This window comes from Eleginops maclovinus, chromosome 4 (genome assembly GCF_036324505.1).
Source record: "Eleginops maclovinus isolate JMC-PN-2008 ecotype Puerto Natales chromosome 4, JC_Emac_rtc_rv5, whole genome shotgun sequence".
Taxonomy (NCBI): domain Eukaryota; kingdom Metazoa; phylum Chordata; class Actinopteri; order Perciformes; family Eleginopidae; genus Eleginops; species Eleginops maclovinus.
The window spans coordinates 25,914,383-25,937,032 of record NC_086352.1 but is presented as its reverse complement, the minus strand read 5'-3'; the positions used below and the strand labels follow the sequence as shown (position 1 = coordinate 25,937,032).

At 39.6% G+C, this 22,650-nt stretch overlaps 1 protein-coding gene across 1 annotated transcript; it reads right to left on the bottom strand.

Moving 5' to 3' along the window:
* Window positions 1-155: 155 nt before the first annotated feature.
* On the bottom strand, window positions 156-22,465 carry trpm5 (transient receptor potential cation channel, subfamily M, member 5). The gene is made up of 26 exons (XM_063882344.1): window positions 22,345-22,465; window positions 20,637-20,704; window positions 17,893-18,049; window positions 17,604-17,784; window positions 16,537-16,712; window positions 16,236-16,413; window positions 15,425-15,489; window positions 14,848-15,033; window positions 14,424-14,523; window positions 14,166-14,284; window positions 13,109-13,456; window positions 11,380-11,523; window positions 9,101-9,224; window positions 8,750-8,895; window positions 7,873-7,985; window positions 7,682-7,783; window positions 6,546-6,804; window positions 4,180-4,298; window positions 3,895-4,027; window positions 2,776-2,950; window positions 2,435-2,603; window positions 2,156-2,334; window positions 1,592-1,724; window positions 776-848; window positions 583-673; window positions 156-463 (listed from the first exon to the last, which is right to left on the bottom strand). Exons 1-26 carry the CDS (start codon window positions 22,369-22,371, stop codon window positions 318-320), a joined length of 3,711 nt encoding a protein of 1,236 aa, XP_063738414.1. The 5' UTR covers window positions 22,372-22,465; the 3' UTR covers window positions 156-317.
* Window positions 22,466-22,650: the final 185 nt, after the last annotated feature.

Sequence of the window (22,650 nt, the reverse complement as noted above, 5' to 3'; positions counted from 1 at the left end):
TGTGTCCTGAAATATAGTCTTTTACAGATGATTATAATTTAGCGAATCTTTTAGAATTGCAAGCTAAACTAATGTAGGAATGACATTAGTTTGTTTCCTAAGACACTGTATATACAAACATTTCTGCACCGCCACTCAAAAACCATGGCAACATCTGAGAAAAAAATCCAGCATCATTTTAATAATTCTTAGTCCAACAAAATAAATATTCCCAATTTCACCCCCATCAAATATATTATTATATATTAAACATCACAAATATAATAATATGTATAGTGTCATAAATAGCTTTCTGCGAGCCACCAGTTACTGTTGCTTTATTCATCAATGTAAGGAAATTTCTTGTTAGCTCCATATCCTGAGTGCCCTGGTCTGGCTTCAGCCGCTTCCTGTTTGACTTCTTTCTCTGGTTGACTTGGAGGTGGGTCTGTGGAGCTGCTTGCCTGGTAGCCTGTTAGAGACACTGAAAAATGTGATATTAATATAAAATGAGATTAAGATCCATACAGAAGTGCAAAGGTACAATCACTTTATTCTTTGTAACTTAGAGTCAATCGTTCCTGTTTTCAGTATTTGACTCACCGGGAGCTTTTGGAGCATCTGTCCCGCACTTCAGTGTGCTTTGGGAAAAGCACTCTGCCATCCAGGACAACACTTCTCCACAATATCTGACCTAGAGATGGAGCAGAATGAATGAGGGTACAGTCACAAGTTAGTATGACGTGTTTCTACAACTTGATTATGTCTCAAATGGTGCTTTTTGGGTCACTTTTACCTGAGCCTCCATGGACTGCTGTCGCTTCTCCTGGTCCTTGAACCCACCGACAATCCTCAGCAAGCTCTGAACCCTTGGTCACAATAAAAAAAATCAATTAGAATCGTATTCAATACTGCCTCATCAAAAACAACACATTACCACAAGGGGGCAGAAGAGTTTTGTCTTTAATCCTACTAACTGGGGTCCCTGCAGATCCTAGAAGTCTACTTTTTGTAGACAGATTTGATTTCTTTTCAATCTGTTCCAAATGACCTAATCTCTTTCTTTTTGTGTTTCTTTTTTGAATTGTTTTTAGGAAAAAAACACTTAATTCCCCTTAGTGCAGTTAAAAATATGTAACATAGATTTCAGGTTTGTCATGTGTGATTTAAAGTATCAGACTATATCTGCTGGGAGGGGGGGTCTTCAGTTATTTTGCAAGAGAGAGTCACAGATGCAGCAGATGACGGTGTGGGGGTCGGTGGTTTGATCCCTGGTCCCTCTAGTGTATGAACGTTTGTTTGTGGATGAGTGAATGTTGGCAATTGTTAAGAGCTCTGAGTGGTCACTGAATCATTCACACAGATTTTTCTCCATTTTCTTTTAACATTATATAACATCATATTTTCACTGTAACTTTTGTGAAGTTATAATAATCTGTGTTTTTAATGTATTGTGACTAAAGACATTTTCATATTTTATGATAGACTGTTAGGAAGAGAGTTACTCAAGGAACATTTTTGACAGATTGGTGTTCAGTGGGTTATTCAAAGCTAGTTTGCTAAAAAGATGATATCTTCTCATACTCCTTTACATTGCAAAAATAACCATTACTTTGAAGATGTGCTCTTGAGTCTCTCCTCACTGCTCTCCCAATGCTGCCGCTCCAGTTTGGCCAGGTAGTTCTCTTTCTGCACCGTCTCCCATGTTATCAGCCTCTGGTCTAGCCCCGCCGGCAGCTCCCTCTCTGGCAAATCAAACACACACACACCCACCCACACCCACCCACCCACACCCACCCACCCACCCACCCACCCACACACACACACACACACACACACACACACACACACACACACACACACACACACACACACACACACACACACACACACACACACACACACACACACACACACACACACACACACACACACACACACACACACACACACACACACACACACACACACACACACACACACACACACACACACACACACAGTCCAATAACCAATTAACAAACAGGCAATTTCCATGAATGGAACAGGTGAAGGACAGAGATAAGCACTCAATTTGTTTCCATTATTTCATTTGCTGCCATTTCTATAAATATCTGTTTGGAATAATGGCTTAATAGTGCCTAGTGGAAATATATTTAAATACACAGATTCGTACCTAAATGCTCCTGCTTGGATGCTGGCCTTTTGATCAGGCTAAGGAAGAGCTGAGACAAGTGGCTGATGATGATGAAGGGTGGGGCGAGTGCTGGGCGGCTGTGGTACTCCACTATCAGGTTGTACCTCTGGAACTTCCAGAAGATGTCTGTGTTACCCTGCACTATCTGGAATGTGTAGCTGTAAGAAAAGAAGCCAATAACATCAATTTGTGTTTTTTGATTTTATAAAGTATAAATAGGTCAACTGCATATGGCTTTCTGTATTCCCATCCTCTAACCTGAACATGGCAATGAGCAGGTTTAGCAGCAGGACATTGGTGACAAGAAGGAAGATAACCAGCAGCAGGATGACCAGCCAGTTGGCATAGACGTTGGGACACGGCGGCCGTAGGCCCAGGATAATCTCCTCCGAGTCATTGGTGCAGTTGATGTCAGGCATGTGAGCAGCTGTGCTCCGTTAATGAAAGAACAAAACATTTGATTAGAGGAAAAAACATTTAGGCCAAATACGGCATCCCTGATTGCACACAATTAAAATATAACATTCAGAGTTCACACATGAGTAAACAGACCAGATCTGAAGTGTTTATCTACTATTGGATACACTGCTGTAGATTACCATCTATGTGCTCCAAGGGGATCTGGCCAAAGATGTGCAGGTAGGGGCGGTACAAGGCCCTGCGAAACACCCAATCAATCCTCGGGTCATTGGGGTGGAGCAGAGCCTGTGTGGCAACGCCATACGCAATCATCCACACACTCAGGAAGAACAGGAAGAAGAAAACGTCCTTTATCTGTAAAGGAGAAACACACTTGTTCATATTGCACTATTATCAAGGACATCTGTGTGTTAGTCTGTCTGACAAAATAACAATTCATTTTATTGTGAAGAACCCCAGCCATTAGGGAATTTGCTCCCCATTTGAAATTGTTACCATGTGCATCAAGGTGAGGAGCAAAGGTTGTTTTTTATTATCCTATAAGGACAAATGTGCTATATCTGTATTGTATTTTAAATACTACCTAATGAACACACTTTAACAGAATAAAATATGGTAAGGCCAGAAGGTTGAGTGGGTTGAATTCCATATGTCAGTTAAAGCAACAACTCTCAAAGAGGGCAAAGCTGAAATGCCAGTTCACATGAAACCAATGCTGCTTAAGAGCAGATGCAAGGACTCAAGGTTGAGCTGGTAAAACAGGTCTGGTGAGGTGTTTCTCATGTTTATGTCATGGCTTCCTAGTTTGTCAGATGAGGAATGGTATGGCCCCATGAACTGCTAAATGCCAATTTAGTGTCAATCACTCTGAACAAATACAGTTAGAAATTGTGTAGACCTAATGTTATGAAATTAAGCCAGATAGTGATGTTAGGCCTTATTAAAATAAATATTTTGAACATCGTGTTAGTCCACGCCGCATTATTGTGGAGTTCAATTAAGAAGTTGTTTCACCTGTGAGGACCTGGGCAGTGACATACATTTGCAATGGGAAATTCCCCCGGTCACTTCATCAGTACCTTAGCTTTCTGAAAAGGTGGCACCCTGAACAATGTATTTGAAAAGCCCTAGTCTTTGTGAAACCGAAGAGCCCAATAAGCAGTAGCTTGAGCAGATCCCCTACATGCACTGCATTAGTATTGTGAATGGGCCGTCTCTGTATCTATAACCATGAACGTCACTTGAAGATCACATAGTAAGAAATTATTATATAGTTTATAAAGTAGTGTTTGTATCACCATTCTTTCCACAATGATGATCTTGGGGCCAAGCTGCTTATAGATGGCAAAGATGTGTATCAGACGTAGGGTGAAGACCATGAAGTCTATCGCCATAACTGTCCTTCCTGCTTCATAAGTGTTGTCCGCCATCCTGCAGGGTCAATGAAAACAACATTGCTGTGTGGCCTTCCTCCAAGTCAGTGACACATTCATTTAAGTACTCTATCCGAGACCTTCATAGCAACATATCTAGAGCATCACCACTGTTGTGTTGTGTTACAAATGTCCATGAAGATCATTTACCGGCATGAAACCCCAACGACAAAGAGTGAGATTGCAACCATGTCACTCTTGTTCCAGTTGTCCTCCACATACAGTTTGAACTTCTTCAAAATGTTCATCTCTTCATCCGTGAAGAAGCTCTGTGTCATCAAAGATAAAAGGTTTATTCATCATCACACGTAATTAAATGTACACTTTTGAAACATAAAAGAAAAGTAGTGTATTCATAAACCACAACATTATCTTTGCTTTCTTTCTACATCTCAGATTGTTTAGCATATTGTGTGCTTTAGTAGCATTAGTAATGTGGTAGAAGGTGTTCTATAAAGGGTTATAAACATACTTCTGTTTTCTTATCTGCTTATACCAAGGTATTTTTATAGTGATTAGCCATCATAAAGTCAAAAAAGCTCATTTTGAAGCATTTGTATAATGACTTACAATCTCAAGTATCAATTCATAATTGTTTTTTGCTAAGACTATTCCCCAGAATTGTAATAGGCTACATTTAATCATTTTATGATATATTATTTATCATATATTGCATTATAACCATAACCTTTATGCATTGCCTCTATTAATATTGAATTAGTAGAATATCAAAAAATATATATAATCATACTGTGTACAATATGTAGTTAAATCATACATGGCACTATAATCATGTTTTAAATTGTGGTGTAGTAATGGTAAGTATATAGTAAGTTTTTTCACTTTAAATTAAGTTAAAATGATTGTTATGAAGCATATTAAATATTATGAGAGCTTATAACTATAGTAACATACTGCTCAAAGGAGATTATAAAGCATTATTTGCATGTGTTTATGACTATAATGTATTATAGACATAGTAACTGCAAGTGTTATCATTGAAATATATGTTATACACGTTTTAATGTGTATGCTTATACCTTCTTTGAAATCTAGACACTAACCTAATATGTTGTACTATGGGACTGAAGTATAAATAGCATTACTTCAGAAAACATGTTTCTAAATGTCCTTTTCAGAGACACCTTCAGGGCCAAAGGGGAGTTATCAGGTACACAGCATTTCTGCCCTAGAAGCATCAGCAGTGTCCAAACCCTTAGCCCTATAATGTATGTGTTGCACTTAGAGTAGCAGGTGGAGTTCTCTCCTGTGGTTCAAACAGTACAAGTGCATCAAGAAACAGTGCTTGGTCCCAGGATGGAAAAATTGGTTAGTGGACAAGCTGAGGAAAGCATGTTGCTTTCATAAAGTGAAAGACTGACTGTCCTAACCTACGTCCTCTGCAGGACACATTTGTATCATCAGCACTATCACAACTGCTTAATTCAACCAATTTAGTTCAGAGCTTAAGTGGGTTTAAGAGACAGAATTACTGGACAAAAGAGTAAAATAACAGCATTAAGTGAGACTGGACTTCCTAGGCTTTTCATCCGCAGAACTGCTGATGGAGTCTGACATTTTCGGGCATAAATGATTTTCAAATAGAGCTGGAAGTTAACTAGGCATAAAGTGTAGACTTAGGGCTGAGGAAAAAACGATCAAATGTCATCGCAGATGTATTGGTATTGCAGTGGCAGTCATATATTCTGTATGAATAACAATAAAACAAAAACATTGATAATGTGAAATCTCTCCGACACTGACATTATACAAATTGTTTGGAATAATACATTGTTTGCACTTTAATGTAAAGAGAAGAAAATTCAACACCAGCATTGGTGAGGTCTGTCGATGTAATGAGACGCTACATATTGCTGCCAGCCCCTATCAATTCATGCAACAGCATATTGGTTTTTGTGAGAGCGAGCAGCCTTGCACCAGCCCATCCATCACATTTAAAAAGCTGTTAAACCTACACTCTCTCATTGTGTCATGACAAGTATGGCGAGAAGCAAGGCCCTTGTGGCATTGTCTTTCTTTGGGGAGAGGCAGGCACCCCTGGGCTTGGTAGAATGCCAGGGTCACGCAGCAGAAGCACTGTGCTTCTTTATTTGAAATCCATTGCATAGTTCTGTTCAGCTCAGGGGAGATACAACTGATCTCCCTCATCTGGGGCTTTGTGCCCAGGGGAGCTGGGCTCAGCGGGATCGTTGCAATAAGGGCTCATGCTTCTCTGACCTGGCTCACTGAGAGGGAGTCAGGCAGAAAGGTGAAAAGCTCATGAATCCTGAAAACCCCAGAGAAAATGAGCTAATTTTAGCAACTCATATGACCTCCTACTCAGATATGGCTGACTTCTCGGGCCTGAGTTCTGTCATGCAAACACATCTAATGACAGTGCGTCAAAATGTGTGTGACACTGCATGGATGTGGATCCATAACAAACACAACATAAGGATTTAAGATGTTTTTTTGAATTTGTGAAATGTTATTATAAAGTAATCCAATCCAGTCACCTGTCGAATTTCCTCCAGCACCAAGGTGAAGACCCAGAAGTAGAGCATGATCTCTGGGGCTCCAGGGCCTAAGGGAGGCGGTGGGCGGAAGTCTAGCAGGAGCACGTAGGTGAAGAGGAAGAGGAAAGCGAAGTACATGATGACATTACCAAGGAACACAGTGACAGGAGCACTCCAGAAGCGACGCCAGCGGCGGAGCAGGAAACGCCACCAGACAGAAGCACAGCTCTGAGCTGCAGGATCTCCAGCTGAGGAGTCCCTGGAGACAGAGAGTATAGATGACACCTGAGGTCTTTACAAACTATTTTAGGTCAATAAACAAACAAGTAACAAACTAACAAGTATATAATGATGTGATGATTGGAGCAGGGTAAGATTTTTGACATTGTTTTAGCTATTGCTGGTAAGGTTTGTTGATTCAGGCTAAATGTTCTATTATGTTGATTGTCCTGCTGTCACTGATGGACGTCGTCTGAGGTGAGCTTTAACATGTTTTTTTCTTTACTAATTTTCATTATGATGTTTTTGTTCAAGTACTTTTTCGCCCAGTGTTTAACTTGGCTGCGAAACAAATCCTGATTGGGGTCATTAAAAGGGAACACCACCTTAATGAGGAATTTCTAATTGTCAGTTTAATTGCCTGAAACATTGGGTACTCTTTAGTATAATGTTTTGAGCTGCTCCATGTGCAATGAATGCAAGACTGATTTGGTGGACACACAGTACGTTTCTTTATTTTTATATGCACGAGCATTATTCTATTGTAGTGTTCTCAGTTGTGAAATAGAAAATGTATTCATACTCTCAGACCATTGCCCTGTGTGCTCCCTCTGTTGCAAAATCTTCCCCAATGCATTTTCAGTAGCGCTGTTCCAGATTTTAAACTTGATAACAACACTTATTAGGATATGGCAGGGAGTTGTTTATTTTAAGCAACATTTGTGACTCTTAAGAAACAGCAATATTAATGAAAATGTGAATTGTTCCCCTTTAAAGTTGAAATGAACAGATGAACAACGGCAAGATGCAAGGCATTTAATTCTAAATATTTTAGAAAGACATCTTAAAAGAAGATGAACAAAGATCCTTTTCAGATTATTATCATCAAAGTGAATATTATTTCTTAGCAAACTCACAAAGCGTCATCATCATCAGTCATCAGTAAAGCCTTTTCTGTATCCAGACTGTCCAGCTCCACAAACTCCTCGCGGTTATTTCGATTATCAAATTCCTCTTCACTGAGAGGAAACATATCAGATTGTCAGAGAAAACAACAACATCCACATGGGAAGGAAGACAAATGCTGTGGCGGCATAAGATTGATCACCTGAACTTTATGAGGTTGGTCCAGATGAGTGGCGGACAGAAGAAAGACACCACGAGTTTGGAGATGGATGTGTCTGTTGTCATCGCACCCCACCAGATCTTTGTGAGGAGAGCCTGCAGTAAAAGTTTAGTTTTGTATTAATCAGGTTGAAATCAGACAGGGTAACACAAAGCAATTTAACGTCTCATTGACGTGTACCACAAGAGGGCACCACAGGCCTTAGAGTATTTCTGACCTAGAGTATTGGTACTAAATCCATTAAAGCATCATACACAGAGGTACTCCAGCTGGTTTACAGAAGAAAAATGCAAATTGCGCCTCCTCATCAAACCATTTCACAGGACGTGTGAACCGTTTCCTTCTCCACAGCTGTCTGGTTGCAGTTTGATGAGTCGCTTGAATGAAAGGACACCTGGTGCTTAGTCATGATTTTACCCACCTTTTGTACCATACCAGTAAAATCAACATTCTTTTGAAACATAACGCAGCTTCCTATGAAAAAAAAAAAGTGGTTTTCCCAGCTGTGTGCTTTAATAAAATACTTTGCTGTCAGGAGTTTTTCTGCATGCTCACTTTCCCTGCTGACATTGAATGGCAATTAACTCCCAATGGTGACTCTGTGTAAGATCAAGGACGTCTATTCGAGTGAAAATTGTATATTGAATGGAGTCCTGTGGCAAATTGATATGACTTTGAAATAAGCGTCCAATGGCATGCAATAGCCTTGAAAGTCATATTAAAACAACTTCAGTATTTTAACATAGAAGGTAGTGAAATTATCTAATTATATCTACACTAAAAGGAACAATACTGTGAAATGGTGGGTAAAAGTTCAATGTTTTATAATAGGTGAAAGACTGATGTGCCTCCTTATTACCTGAACTCCATCGTGGGCAAAGAAGGATTTTGCATCAGCCTCAGTGGCCAAGTTAAGGACGGTAGATTTGCTCCAGCAGTGAGTTCTCCTCACCAACAAAGCATAAGCCCTGTCTTCACTGTTGGAGTAACACTCTCCGAAGACATCTGCCACAATAAGAACAGTCAGTAAAAAGTGTCGACCAATCGGTTACATTAGAAGAATTTGCACAGATTCATATTTCAAACACTTCCAGTGGGATCTGTTTGTTTGTGTTGTTAAGGCCAGTGACTGAACCTCTTTCTAAGTTTGACCTTTGCCTTTTTCTAATCTCACTGCCAGCTTTTGTCATCGAGCAGTTTGTGTACTCACCAAGGGCGAATTGCTCATACTTCGCCTCCTTCATACTACGTGCAGACTCAGCCTCAGATTCAAGTCGTGCCATCTCTTTCAGAATCTTACAACCCGCCAGCGCTGCCGCAACTGCCTCAGGGCCCTGAAGGATTAAAAAAAAAAAACGGATCCAAGAAATAGGTCTGAGAGAAGAATCTGAGAAATCTACTTTAGAGTTTTAGAAAGCTGCATGCACTGTGTGAATCAGGCCGCAGTACATACATTTCTACCTGCAAGTCCACATAGTGTTTCTACAGCCTTTCAGGGGGATTTTAATTTGATAATAAAAAACTTACAATCCAATAATGTTAAATTCAAGACATGTATGTTATTGAAAGCAATTTTTGGGGGAAATTGTATATGTCTAAAACCCTTTTTCCCACTGATGTGAACACAATTTCACCAGCCTCAGGAAACATCCATGTCTTAGTTGTTATTATAGCCTGTCTGCACCTATCAGCCTGAGTGGGTGTGATAGTAAGTTCCAAACCCTATATTTAGGTGGTGGACTCGTCTCACCTTGGAGATGACTTAAATGCTGTTTTTACAGATCTAAGATGCAGTAAAACTACCCTCAAGCTTAAAACACTTTACCAGTGTTTGCAAATTTACAATAATTCATGCATACTTTAGTTAATTTCAGTGCACCTAAAAAACATTGTTAAAAAGGGGTAATTCATCATAGTCAACCATATGATTTCATTAACTTAAGTCTAAGTGAGATGATGCACTTGAATGTTCAGATTTATCTGAAAACGATACATCAGCATGTCTGCTTGTTGATGTTATAACTTACCAGAAGAAGTGGAAATGAAAGACTGTCTTGACCTGACGTTGCGAAACATATTTGGTCGTTTTTTAAACAACTCCTAAGTTTTCAGTAAAGGGTTAGAGATGTGCAAATCACTCTATGCTCCGTATTTTCTTACAATAACTTATATAAGATGGTTGATAACACTGTTATGTCTATTCATGCAATAGGAAGCCGGTGCCAGGAGAGAGTTAGCTTAGCTTTGCATAATGACTTGAAATTAAAACAACAAAGGCTCTTCTTTGTGTGAAACAACACTGCTTCAAGAAGTAGTAGGCTCACTACCCACAAGTAGTACATCAGGTTACCCCCTGTAAAAGCCACAAACACTTATCAGCCTTCTGAAGCATGTGTACACCAGGTTGTTTTGTTGTCAATCATACATACAAGAGGATTATTAAAGGAATACAGAAGATAACCAGTATATTATTTTCTGGTGATTTTCGTTTTCTTGTGATAGATTGGCATTGTATAATATGGTATTTTTTTTGTAAATGATGTATATTGTATGGTTTTTACTTCCTATAGAATAGCAGGTAATTGTTGCCTTTAATAACCTTTATTGGACAAACAATGTGTAAACAAAGAGCAATATACTGAAACAGAGGGCTCTCTATTTGAAATTCAACCCTCTTAAATCAAAAGATCAATACTTTAATATGTCTGGCTGTATAATGTTGCTCCTGGGTTCATTTATGCATTAAATATGAAACAATTTGCAAGCATAAGCAATCCTGCAAGGGTAATAATGATGAGGCCTTCAACACCAGAGATACTTCAAACAATGAAATTATGAATTCAGATATCCCAGCAAGAGTGAGAGTGGAAAAAAGATTTGCGGTGGGGGATGTACACACACTGAATGCAATTACCATAATTTCCGATAATGTTTGAAATAAGACGCAGTAAAGGAGCAGATGAGGGTGACCGCTTGTGAGATTACAATAATTGGTTCTTCTTAGTTCGGGAAAGGGCAATAAAGAAATAAAAGGTGTCTTGAAAAGATGTTGTAAACAAAGAACAATTATCATTGATTTGTGTCCTTTAAACTATTCATAGGGCATCAATCCCAAGTAAGGATATATTTCCCATTAACTTCATCAGGACAGCTTGTTGAATTTATGCTCCATGTCGCAGCATGACCTTCATTTGAATAATGTTCTTGGCGATAACATATATTTTCAGTTCACCTGAGTCCTTAAATATGATGTTTGCTTGGATCTTTTATCTTAAAGTGACATTTTCATATGGCAGGACTGACCTGCACCTGTGCTGTTCGGGCCTTCATCGCTCTTGTTCACCCTAAATGCAGAATACGATCTAGCACAGTATAATTAAGCTTGATTCAGTTTGGCTTAAATCGTTTTTTGTCACAGTTAGACTTCTAAACAGAGTTGAAATAGTATAAGTTGGAGCAGAACTGACTAAAGAAGGTGACAAGACTCACCATAGCCCAAAAGTAGTTAGCCATCTGCTGTCGGTTCTGAAGGACAGCCCAGAGGAAGAGATCCCTCCAAGGATGTTCACTGCGCTCCTCTAACTCGGGCAGGTTCTTCTGGCTGTGGAACAGTCGACCCTTTGCTGGCTTCTCCTGGAGCACACAGACATAATTTAATATGCATACTAAACAGAGAAGCTGCACATAGAAACCTTCAATTATTACATTCTATAAACTAATTACTTTTTGATGCCAATGAGGTTATTTTTGCCTGGGAGATGTCAACAGGAAATGTAGGATTTCAAAAATGTATGAAGCTTGCTAAACAGACAGACAAAGAGTGATACAGAGCAAACACCATACATTCCACAAAACAGAGATGGGAAACTAATTGCAAATTCTGAGGGAATATGTAGGGTGGTACAGCAAGTTTGGTGTGCTATGATCCATATCTTCCTTTTGTTGAGGTGAGCTTAAAGGCCCATTAGTTCACAACATGTATGTTCAGGGTGCGATTTGTAGGGGGGGATGGTGAGGATTTCCCCCCCTCTGGTTTTCCTATCCCTACCTCTGCTAAATTATTTGTATCTCCGGTGGGGACAAGGATTTCCCCCCCTTGATAGCGATGAATGCAACTTAACTGCTAGCCTACTTAAACTCTTGAAATCTAACGATCTTCAGTGTCTTTACATCAGAGTAGGCTATTCAGCAGCCTTCTGGCAGACGGTGCATATTTCTGAACGTCATCGAACACAAAAACATTGTAACATTTTTGTGCGGGAACTTCGCAGGAAAAACAGCGCTGAACCAAACATGAAACGCGTTCAGAGCAGCATATCATCTTACTTTACAGGACCCATTTGCAGAATTGTGGATAGAAGAGGGCCGAAATGCTGCAGACAATGCCCCGATAGGAAAAACGAAAAAGCCACCACAAATTTGTCACCAGAGCCGACTGTTTACTTTGTCTAGTTTTCCAGACCTGTCCCTGAGTGTTGACAGCACGTTGTGCTATTTAGTGAATTATTTTGAGTGTTTGATTTAAGTTAATTGGAGGGTCTTTTCATGGAGAGCATTGATGCTGTTCTATGGTGCTTTCTGCCTGTTAGTGCGTACGCATGTTTTTGTGACGTTGAATAGAAATCCATGTATGGGTTATTAAAAGTTTTGCCATGTTGTGATGGGGACTAATCCACGGACCCGAAAAAAGGGCCTGTCTACTTTTTGCGTTTTTTTCTCCCTAGTTATGCAAGTTAAAAGTCCAATGTTCTTGTCTATGAATAAATTTAAAAAAACATCCCCCCCTCTGTTTTTTTGTCAAATCGCACCCTGTGTATGTTGGTCTCAAGAAAATCTTAGGGTCCAGGTTGACCTCTATGATAGAAAACAGTAAAACTAGTGAAGATATGGGTTACCCAAAAGATGTGCAGCTAATTTTTCACTACGGGTGCAGTTTGAGGTTGCAATCAAACATTCATTGTTTTCCAGGGAGTAAGTTTACCACAAGGTCTGTATATTGACTTTCAGTGCATCTTTCAGACTTTTAAAGAAAAAGTCTGAGACGGAAATGTATTCTCTAGTCACAGCTCATAGAAAAATACAGACTGTGAGGTCATCTTAGGCCAAAAAAAGACGAGAACTGCTGCCAGAAGCAATACAAGGTGGAATTTTATTATAAAATGATTTCTTATTCATTGCTGTGAATATATTTGATTTATTGTAACGTTTGATTACTCACTGTGGGAATCTTTTGGTAAAAACCTTTGCAGGAGTCATGGAGAAAGTCCTTTAGCACTTTGGCAACCTCGTAGAGGGTGAAGCGAGGTTTGCGTTCCCCTTGCTCCGGCGGATGGTGCCCAGGTGGACCAGGTGTCCTGGCAGCTCCAAGCAGAATCTGCTTCTCCTCGTACTTTTTGAGGAGCAGGTTGTGAAAGAGACTTTTCTCCGACACAGACCAGTAAAGCTCCTGTAGACGACCGTAGGTAAGGAACTCTCCCAGGTTCACACCGTTGTCAACAAAGAGGCGCACAAAGTCAGGTTTGTCATTGATCAGTGCATCCATCATCACCTCTTCCAGGTCGCAGGCCTGTAAAGATCATGTAACTTCCCAATGATTCCTGAAGCACATGTTTTCCCTTCTTCCTGTTAAAATGTTATTGTTACTGTTGTGCTATTTCCCCTTTATTATAATGTACAGTGGCTTGCCACACTTATTTGTGTGGTATCTACTTATTAATCATTCAACAAACACCTTGGATATTGATCGAATAAAAATACTGCATAAGTAAATAACATAAAATATGAATGAAATGCTTACACTAACTAGATTTTGAACCCATTTAGCTTTAGCTACATGTCACCACAGACTATAATTGGTCAGCCCTCTGGTTGTTAATTTGGTTAGTAGGTCTTTTAGTTAGTGGGTTGGTTTGGTTAAAATATTAAATATCTTGAATAATATTGGATAGGATGCCAGTTTTGCACATTCATTGTCCCCAGAAGATGAATCCTACTCATTTTAAAGATCCCCTGATTCTTCCTCTAACGCCTGCATCAGGCTGACATGTGGTTTAAGTGAAATGTCTTGTCTTGTTGGTTATAACATGGACGTGTCTACAGAAACATTGTGCTAAAGTCCAGACTCATAGAACTGCTTGTCAGGTGGTAGACCCTCATTTGCAGTTAATTATGCTCAACTCTGACTTGATTGCAGATTGAACTTCACACTTTTGACCACACTGAATATTTTAATTACCTGAGTTTAAGAAATCCCTAATCCAATTATATTGTCTCACCTTCCACTCCACATCTCCATTAAATATGTCACTCTTGGCAATATCCACCCTGTTCCAGGCCACAGCCAGCTTCAGTTCATCCAGGAAGTCTTGAGCTTCCTGGCTTTGGCTCTTACAGGCTGATAAACACACACAACATCGAAATATGTCAACAACCAGGAAGTGCTCATTTAGTGATCTCTCCAACCAGTGCCGTAATTTGACATCCTTGGTAAATTGCAGTTTTCTTGATCAGGGATCTCTCACAAAGTACTCTACCTTTGACTAAAGCTTTGAGGATGACTGTATCGAGCTCAGAGCTCTCCTGTTCAGGGTCGTGGACGGTAAGGAGATGCCCATGATCAAGTATCTTCTGGATCTAATGGTAGGGTGACAGTTAGTTATTAATAATTCCTCATATGAGTAAGGCATTATACATTGTTGTTTTGTTTTCTGAAATAACAATCCCTTCAGTGTGTTTGTTAGCTTGAAAACATATTTCATTATAAGTACCTCTCCCTCCTCCTCCATATGCTTAATTAGGTCATCACATACACATTTTAAAGATAAGGATGGAAATCCCACATTAGCTTCCCTCACAATCTTCCCCAGTGTGCCCCATTTCCCTGGCATCGTTTAAAATCTTGTGATGTTAATATCCGTGTATGTGCCTGCCTCCATGCTGTGCACATCGCTCTCTCACCAGCTTGACCCAGTTACTGATATCCGTGCTGTGGTGGGCATTTGGAAAGGTGTCCAGCAGCAGCTCATGAACGCTGTCCATATCCCAGCAGCCCCTATTCATCAGTGTGACAAGGATGTCAGCCACGCCTCCCGAGCCTGCCAGGATCAGCCATGGTGTCGAATTGCCAATGCCTTTGTACAATCTCTGCAGACAGAGACAGAGTGAGCAGACTCCCAATCATCCGCATTCTCACTAAATAACTTCTCAACTAAACAATAAACAAGAATTATATTGATCAGTGTGAGCTGTTTTCCATAATTTGTGTTGCAGCTCTATTTATGCAAATGTGGTGGTTTGACAGGCTCTCAAACCCGAGAGATTATTTTTTGAGAAACACAGAGAGAATTTGTTTCTCAGTCTGGCTTTGGCCCGCGACTTCAGGAGGTGGCACAACCAAGAATCTAATCCTCAAACCTAAGCTACTGGTCAGATGCAAATTTATATGAGAAAGACATCTAGCCCTCAAAAGTTCTCTTCGCAGTCACTTCTTTAAAGTGCTTGACTAACTTTCACGACATATTGAAATTAAACTCACCTTTAGGATCTTGGGCTCTCCGTGCACCAAGAGACACAGAACAGGTATCTCAAAGCTGCCCGCACCTACAAGCACCAACAAGCACGATCACAATAACATCTTGCGCATCTCAGAGTGTCACACATTATTACCTATGATGTTAGATCTCGCTGTTGTGTAAATGGTGCATAGGGTTTCTGCTTTAAGCTGTAAAACAGCCATTTGTCTCCAAGTGGTGAGCAGTACATCAAAAAGTAATGGTTCATTCTCAGACTACATTTTCAGAGACGCATTGAGGTTAAACCACCCAGATTTAAAAAAGAACAGAACAAGGAAAAGTAAAACTGTTTCATTTCATACCATAGCATTTTTGTTATTTCTCACAGGTCTTACACAATTGTGATAAAAGGTTGAATTTATCTGAGGACTTAGTAAGCCCTGAACTGTATAATAATAGGAGCATCATCTACGCTAGTATTCACAGAAAAAAATACTATTACAACATTTTCACAAATCTTAGCTGGAAAGGCACAAGACTTAAATGTGACTGTACATTTTTTTCCATTGCAGCATGCCTTATCTATGTTTTTATGAATGAATCCCTGTCTGACCTGCATGAGCATGTGGGCGATGCAATATACATCCCTGATGCTCCTTTGAGGGTACTTCAGTGACTCACAGACAAGCATACTGAAGCAATACCCATCCAAGGCACAGAAGAAGAAGGCCGCAAGCTAGCCCAAATGGTACAACTTCTGGTTATTTTTCTTTCTTCTTAAGTACAGGGTTCACATTTCATTTGTTGTTCCCAGCAAGAGCTAAAGGGCTTTACCTCCATAACCAGTGCGCTGGAGAGAGATGTGCTTAAGCAGCTTCACCCTCATTTCACTGGTTGCCCCAGGTCTGTTGGGATCCTCCTCCACCAGCACAAAGTGGGAGTGGTGGCTGTCCAGGGAATACACTGAGCCATGGGGTAAGTCCTGTGGCTTGTATGCTGAAGGCTCATCCACCTTTAGAACATGAATGAAGGTATGCAGAAAACAGAGGACTGCATGAACACAATGATGTTAAAGACGTAAATGTATTTCTCAAATATCTGTTTTATTGCTCAGTTGAGTGTGTGAAGATAAAACCTTGGCGTAGTTGCTGGTGAGTAATGCCTCTCGGTTGTGGATCTTGTTCCAGGGTGTGATGCCAATGGCCACTACACGAACTTTAGAGGAAGTGCTGGCCAACGAGTGATCCCTCACCGCCTGGCCCAAGTGCTTAGTGATGCCAAAGCGAAGGCCATTAGTCAGAATCCAAGCCCCTAGAAAACAGAGAGGCAGCTGCAGTCTCTGCTATGTGTATGAATCGGACCAGAAAGTACTGTTCTGGATTTCATATGAACAGCTGGCCTAGTGATACTGCTAATTCAGTCATATTGTTTATAAGTGAGACTTTATAATAACCATCATAATAACAGGTAAATTAATATCTAATTAAATGTGTTACTCTGTTAATGGTTAATATTTATTGATTTATTAACCATCAATAAATAGGAATTGGATAGCTATTAATGGTTGAACTAATTATGATACGTTTCTAAATGGTCAATCAATACTTAAAAGCATCCATAAACATGATTTAGATGGATATTAAATAATTGTTCAATTGTTAATAACTGGTTTCTGGTTCATCTATTTATGTATTGTTTATAAATGTTTACACAACATTTCTTGAAGGTTTTTCAAACCCTATGGTAACAAATGCTTAATTTTGTATGTAAAATCCTGTTAAGTGGGAAAATCAACTGTAAATGAACAGTTTACATATGTAATCAGGATATAACTTTTTCGTGTCATATCATAAATGATACATTATATCATTTATAAACTAATCATTTTGAATTGATGGTTATTAATACATGTGTCACTTCCATATACAGTAAGTATATTTAAATAATTATGTGTAAGTCCTCCTTACAAGCATTAAAAATACATAAAAACATTCATCATGCAACTTCAAAACACATTATTTTGACCAAAAAAGTTGTCATACAAACTATAAAAAGACAAGGTCGGAATAACAGACAGGCTGCTACTTGATGAAGTGTTTCTATAACTCTGCTACCAGCCAATAGAGGGCAACATAGTACCAGCTCTCTGTGACTGAATGTTATTTCAAAAGCCAATCCCAGTGTAAACCCCATGATTATAACCTGTACTCTGTGCAGCCTTCACAAGCCCTTTTCTTAGAGTGTCCCTGAGCCAGGGCTTCATCTGAGCCAGCTCATCTCCTCCCACCAGTGACACCACAAGGTGTGGGGGTGCAAGGCCCCACTCCTCTGTCAGCATCTGGTAGATCTGCACCGGGTCTGTGTTGCTGCGAACCCTCACAAACTGGAGACAAAAAGAACAGATGATGCGTCATTATTTCCCTCTGAACATTTATTCTGCAAACTCCACCTGTGCTGTATATTCATTCTTTTTATTTGTTATCAGCTTTACCTTTCCTCTCGTCTTAGAAGTGCCAATGAAGTCAATGTCGCCCACTCTTCCCGCTGCCCAGGGGCTCTTCTCCCTCTTCATTCTGCTGGCCAGGCTTCTGGAAACATTCTCCAGTGTCTCATCCACTGTAGAAGAGCAGGAACAGCCCAGCAGGACACTGAGAGAAACACACATTCAATATGCATTATACAGTCCTTTCTATCAGCGCACAAAAGATAAGAAACTTGTACTGTAGCACACTATCGGATCTTCGGACCACCTGGAAGCTCCATCTCAGTATGGTCCTCCTAAACATGCAACAAGAATATTTTCTATTCATGCTCTCCTGTAGTGTAGTAATAATCTAAATGAAACTGTGGAATCCCTGTCCATTTTAAAACATTAAATTAAGGCTCACATTCACATTCATTCATACAAAAGTGAAATCTACCCTATAGCCATTAAATCAGTGCTTTATATAAACTCATTTGTAGTTCTGTCTGCCCAGGAGGTCATTGTGTGGTTCTGTTTGATTGTTTGAGAGTTTTTAAGCAGGAGGTTTCTAAAGCTATTCATCAATGATGCTTGCAGTAAAGTTAAGACACATGCCAATGACAAACAGATTAATACCACCACATGGTCATCTATTAACCCCTTCATAACTCATGGACAGTAAGGCAGGCATGTTCCATGGCAATTCAGTGTATGCCACATTTTCTGTCCAAAATCACCTCAACAAGGGGCAACCTCTGGCCTAAAAGTGATGCCAAAGTAGAATTGCCTTAATCTTCAATTCATTCTGATAGCCAGCAGGGATGACTCCAAATGATTCCTGATTGTGTAGAAGTCAATGAGAGAATCACTCTCATGCTCACTTAATTTATTATCTCGGTAAACACTGATGACTTTACAGTATGATCTCAATTGCTAGTTAAAGACTCTGCACTGCATGATTCAAGGTTTCAAGGTTTCAAGGTTTTATTTGTCATATGCACAGCAGATACAGCGTATATGTTGGCAATGAAAATCTTATGTCGCGTGCTCCTCCAACAACTCAACATACATGGTGCAAATAAGATAAATAAAATAGTGAAAAAGAGAGAAGAATATTTACAATAACAACAATAAAGATTTGAGGATGTGAAATATATACATATGTGGAATACATTGAAAGTATTTAAATACTTTACACTGTTGAATGAGGAGGTATGGACAGATGCATATATTATGTATAGCAGATGTATATGGCAGATATGTACAATATATAGATATGTGTACTATAAACAGATATGTATGGCAGATGTGTATAATATATATGTATGTGTGTACTATAAACAGATGTGAGTAGACATGATGTAGGTTTTGTAAATGATGGTCACAGTTAGAGTAAAACCGACGATAAATTACAATGTATGACAAGTCGCTACCACAGTGTTGTTTAGCAAGAATTGTATAAAAGACCATGGGTAGAACTGAATATGCCACCACTGCTCAGCCTTGCTTCCATTTTACTTCAGTGACCATTCGCAGTACTGTAACTAAAAATCCTCTGCAGCCTAAAAGAACAGCTCCCACTTAGACCCATAAAAGAGATGTCTGTCAAACTGTTAACAGGAAACTTACAGCTATAAAAATGGGGTCCATCTATATAATATCTATGTCAAAGTTTGTTTCTCTTCCTGCCTAAAGTCAATAAGCCTTTACTATCACAGTAACCATGAATTACCATGAATGGATAAACCTTGCCAACCAAGCCAGATGACCTGCTTTTGTTATAATAACAGAACTGCTCCTGTAGACCTTGCTCTTCCCCAGCTCACCATCTAGTCCAAATACTGTCAATTCTAGCTAAAATATGGCAATGGCCAAAAAGCAAACATTTAGGTTTAGGTAGTACACAAACCAATGGGTGACCTCACAAAGACAAGGTTCATTTCTTAAATAAAGAATGTAGGTTCCACCAATATCCAGGTTTTCTTAAAACCATGCTTCATATAAATCCAGTTTTTGCCATGTTTGGCATTAAACACAGTTGAATGATCACAAACCTTTTGGTATAACTTTTATACTTTTATTTTTTTTTATATACAATATTTGAAAAAAACAAACAAATTGGGCATTTCTCACTAGTGTGTACAACCTCTTTCATATTTAATTGGGCAAAGCCCTAACATTTCAAGACAGTGACAATCCAATTTATGTTAAATCTCATCAAAATGTTCTATCAATAAAAATATCTAATTAAGACGAGTGTGCCTAATTGGCAAGGATTTTTTGGTGCTTTTATCTTGAATCTGCAGTATAAAGGATAAGGCACACTGCCTATGCTCTAAGAGAAATCATTCTATTCTACAGCTACTTTTAAAATTCTCATGAATAATTTAAGTAGAAAAACTTTAAATGGGATTTAGTTTAGGCCTCTTTGTGCAGCACAAATGTTTGCTTCCTGTAGCACCTCTTCCTCTTAAGGCCTGCTAACCTCAAGTCTGATCTGATTGCTTGCAAATTGTGTGATGATGATCTATATGATGAATACTGAACAGCACTGACATTTGTTTGAGATAGCTGATTGTGTCAGGTGGCTAGGACACACACACACACACACACACACACACACACACACACACACACACACACACACACACACACACACACACACACACACACACACACACACACACACACACACACACACACACACACACACACACACACACACACACACACACACACACACACACACACACACACACACACACACACACCTGTTCTCCTCTGACCACTCCAGTGCGTCCCCACATCTCAAACATCGTGTCTGCGGCTTCAGTGTCCCCTGAAAACAAATACACATATATTATGTCCATTCTTCTAAAATCCATTATGACTTGCTCAGCACTCTTTTCACAGAGGGGAAGGCTCTGAGAAGTACTTGTGGTCAATGCAAAGTTGGCAGAATTTCCATCCTCGCCTCATATGCAAAGTGCTTCCTGCATGATTTCTGAACTAGAACTCCACAAAACACTGTCACTCATACACATGAAACAAATAAAACTAGGTCACAAAACACTGTGGCTTCCCCCCAGAATCTCTAAAAATAAAACCGCTCTGATATTATGTCAAATGACATGCATTTGGATTGTATTAAGTAGCCTGGGATTGTTTTTGGACTTTATGACTTTTTGACGTTAGTGTTTTACAATGAAAACAGTCACAGTCTGTTTATCTCAGAATGGTTAATTTCACAGAAATAAATGGCACTGAGTTCAGAGAGGAACCTCATTCATTATTGAAACGATTATATATTTGCCTGAGTAAACACAGACTTTTATCAGCCAGCCATATTTGCGTGGGCTGTTTAGGGAACATGATTAGAACAGAAATGCAGCCCAATCGCATATTTTCTCTATGGGTACTTTGAATATAGGAATGTGTTTGAATAGAATGGTGGTGCCCTGGTTAACACACAAACTCAGAGTCAATATGTGTTTAGCCTTCTGTTTTAATGTAAGTGAGCAGCGTGTTGTGAAGGCCTTTATTTGACTAGGGTCTGGATCTGGGAGGGGGGAGACTACTGGCTATGCAAACAGGGCAATTCTCATGCAAAGCTTTGTACACTCACTCACTCACTCACTCACTCACTCACTCACTCACTCACTCACTCACTCACTCACTCACTCACTCACTCACTCACTCACTCACTCACTCACTCACTCTCTCACTCTCTCACTCTCTCACTCTCTCACTCTCTCACTCACTCACTCTCTCACTCTCTCACTCTCTCACCACTCACTCACACCCCCACACCCCCCCCCCCCACACACACACACACACACTTAGCCTGTTTTAGCCAGGCATACTGAACTAATGAAGATGATGATGTGTGATGGCTTAATCTAGGATAGCAGGCAGCAGACAGACAGCTACATAAGCCCAGCAACTCCCTTCAGACTAGATTTCCTTAGAAATAGAACCATGTATGTTATGACAAAACGGTGATGCATAGGTCAACATCAATATTTGTTTTAGAATCTCAAAATTGTACAGCATATGAAAATTATATTGTGTAGAAAAATCGATATTTCACAAAAGGGGTACAATATTGCATACAAAAAGTGTGTGGAACAAATGTACGCATGTGCAAATGGGTAATTTAGGGATTTATTGTGAGATACTTAGGGATCTGTAGACATTTCTGTTGATTGCTATGGTTAACAAAAAAAGATTGGTTCCACAACTTTGGTATGTTCATCTTCAAGACACACTTGTAAAGACATCCTTTTAAATTGTACAATACAAAACATAAACCATATACCGTTTTTCCCATATTGTTATGTTACCCTTGACATACTGTACAAGTCAATGTATACATAAGACACTCTACTTTAAGTGAAAACATTGGACATTAAAGAAAAAACATGTGCAACAACAGTGAAGAACAGAAAAAAATAAAGGGGCTGCATTGCATTTACTCACCAGAGGTGTGCCTTGTTGCTCCTGCATGGCTCTATTAATGGTTCTTCTCCTCCTCCTGCTGAACCATCAGGGCAAAGATATTTTTCTTCACCGCCCTTAGGTCAGGTGAACTACCTGGGCCATCAGGAGGTGTTGCGAAGGTGGGGCTCTCCCTGTCTCTGGCCAATCCCAGACTCTGCTGTGCACCTTTGCTTTGCATGTCGCTGAGCGGCTCCCAATCAGCCTCATCAGGACTGCATATTCCAGCTGCCTAATGTAACAAGCTTACTCCAAATACTTTAAAAATGACCAGCTTTGTGTAAAATA

Bases quoted from the DNA above. Each gene is read 5' to 3' on its own strand.
- trpm5 (XM_063882344.1), bottom strand. From the start codon at position 22,371: ATGCAGGAGCAACAAGGCACACCTCTG. The intron at 14,285-14,423 runs GTAGAGTACTTT...TGTGTTTATCAG, and splicing joins CCTCAAAGCTTTAGTCAAAG to CCTGTAAGAGCCAAAGCCAG. The intron at 8,896-9,100 runs GTGAGTACACAA...TTATTGTGGCAG, and splicing joins GTATGAGCAATTCGCCCTTG to ATGTCTTCGGAGAGTGTTAC.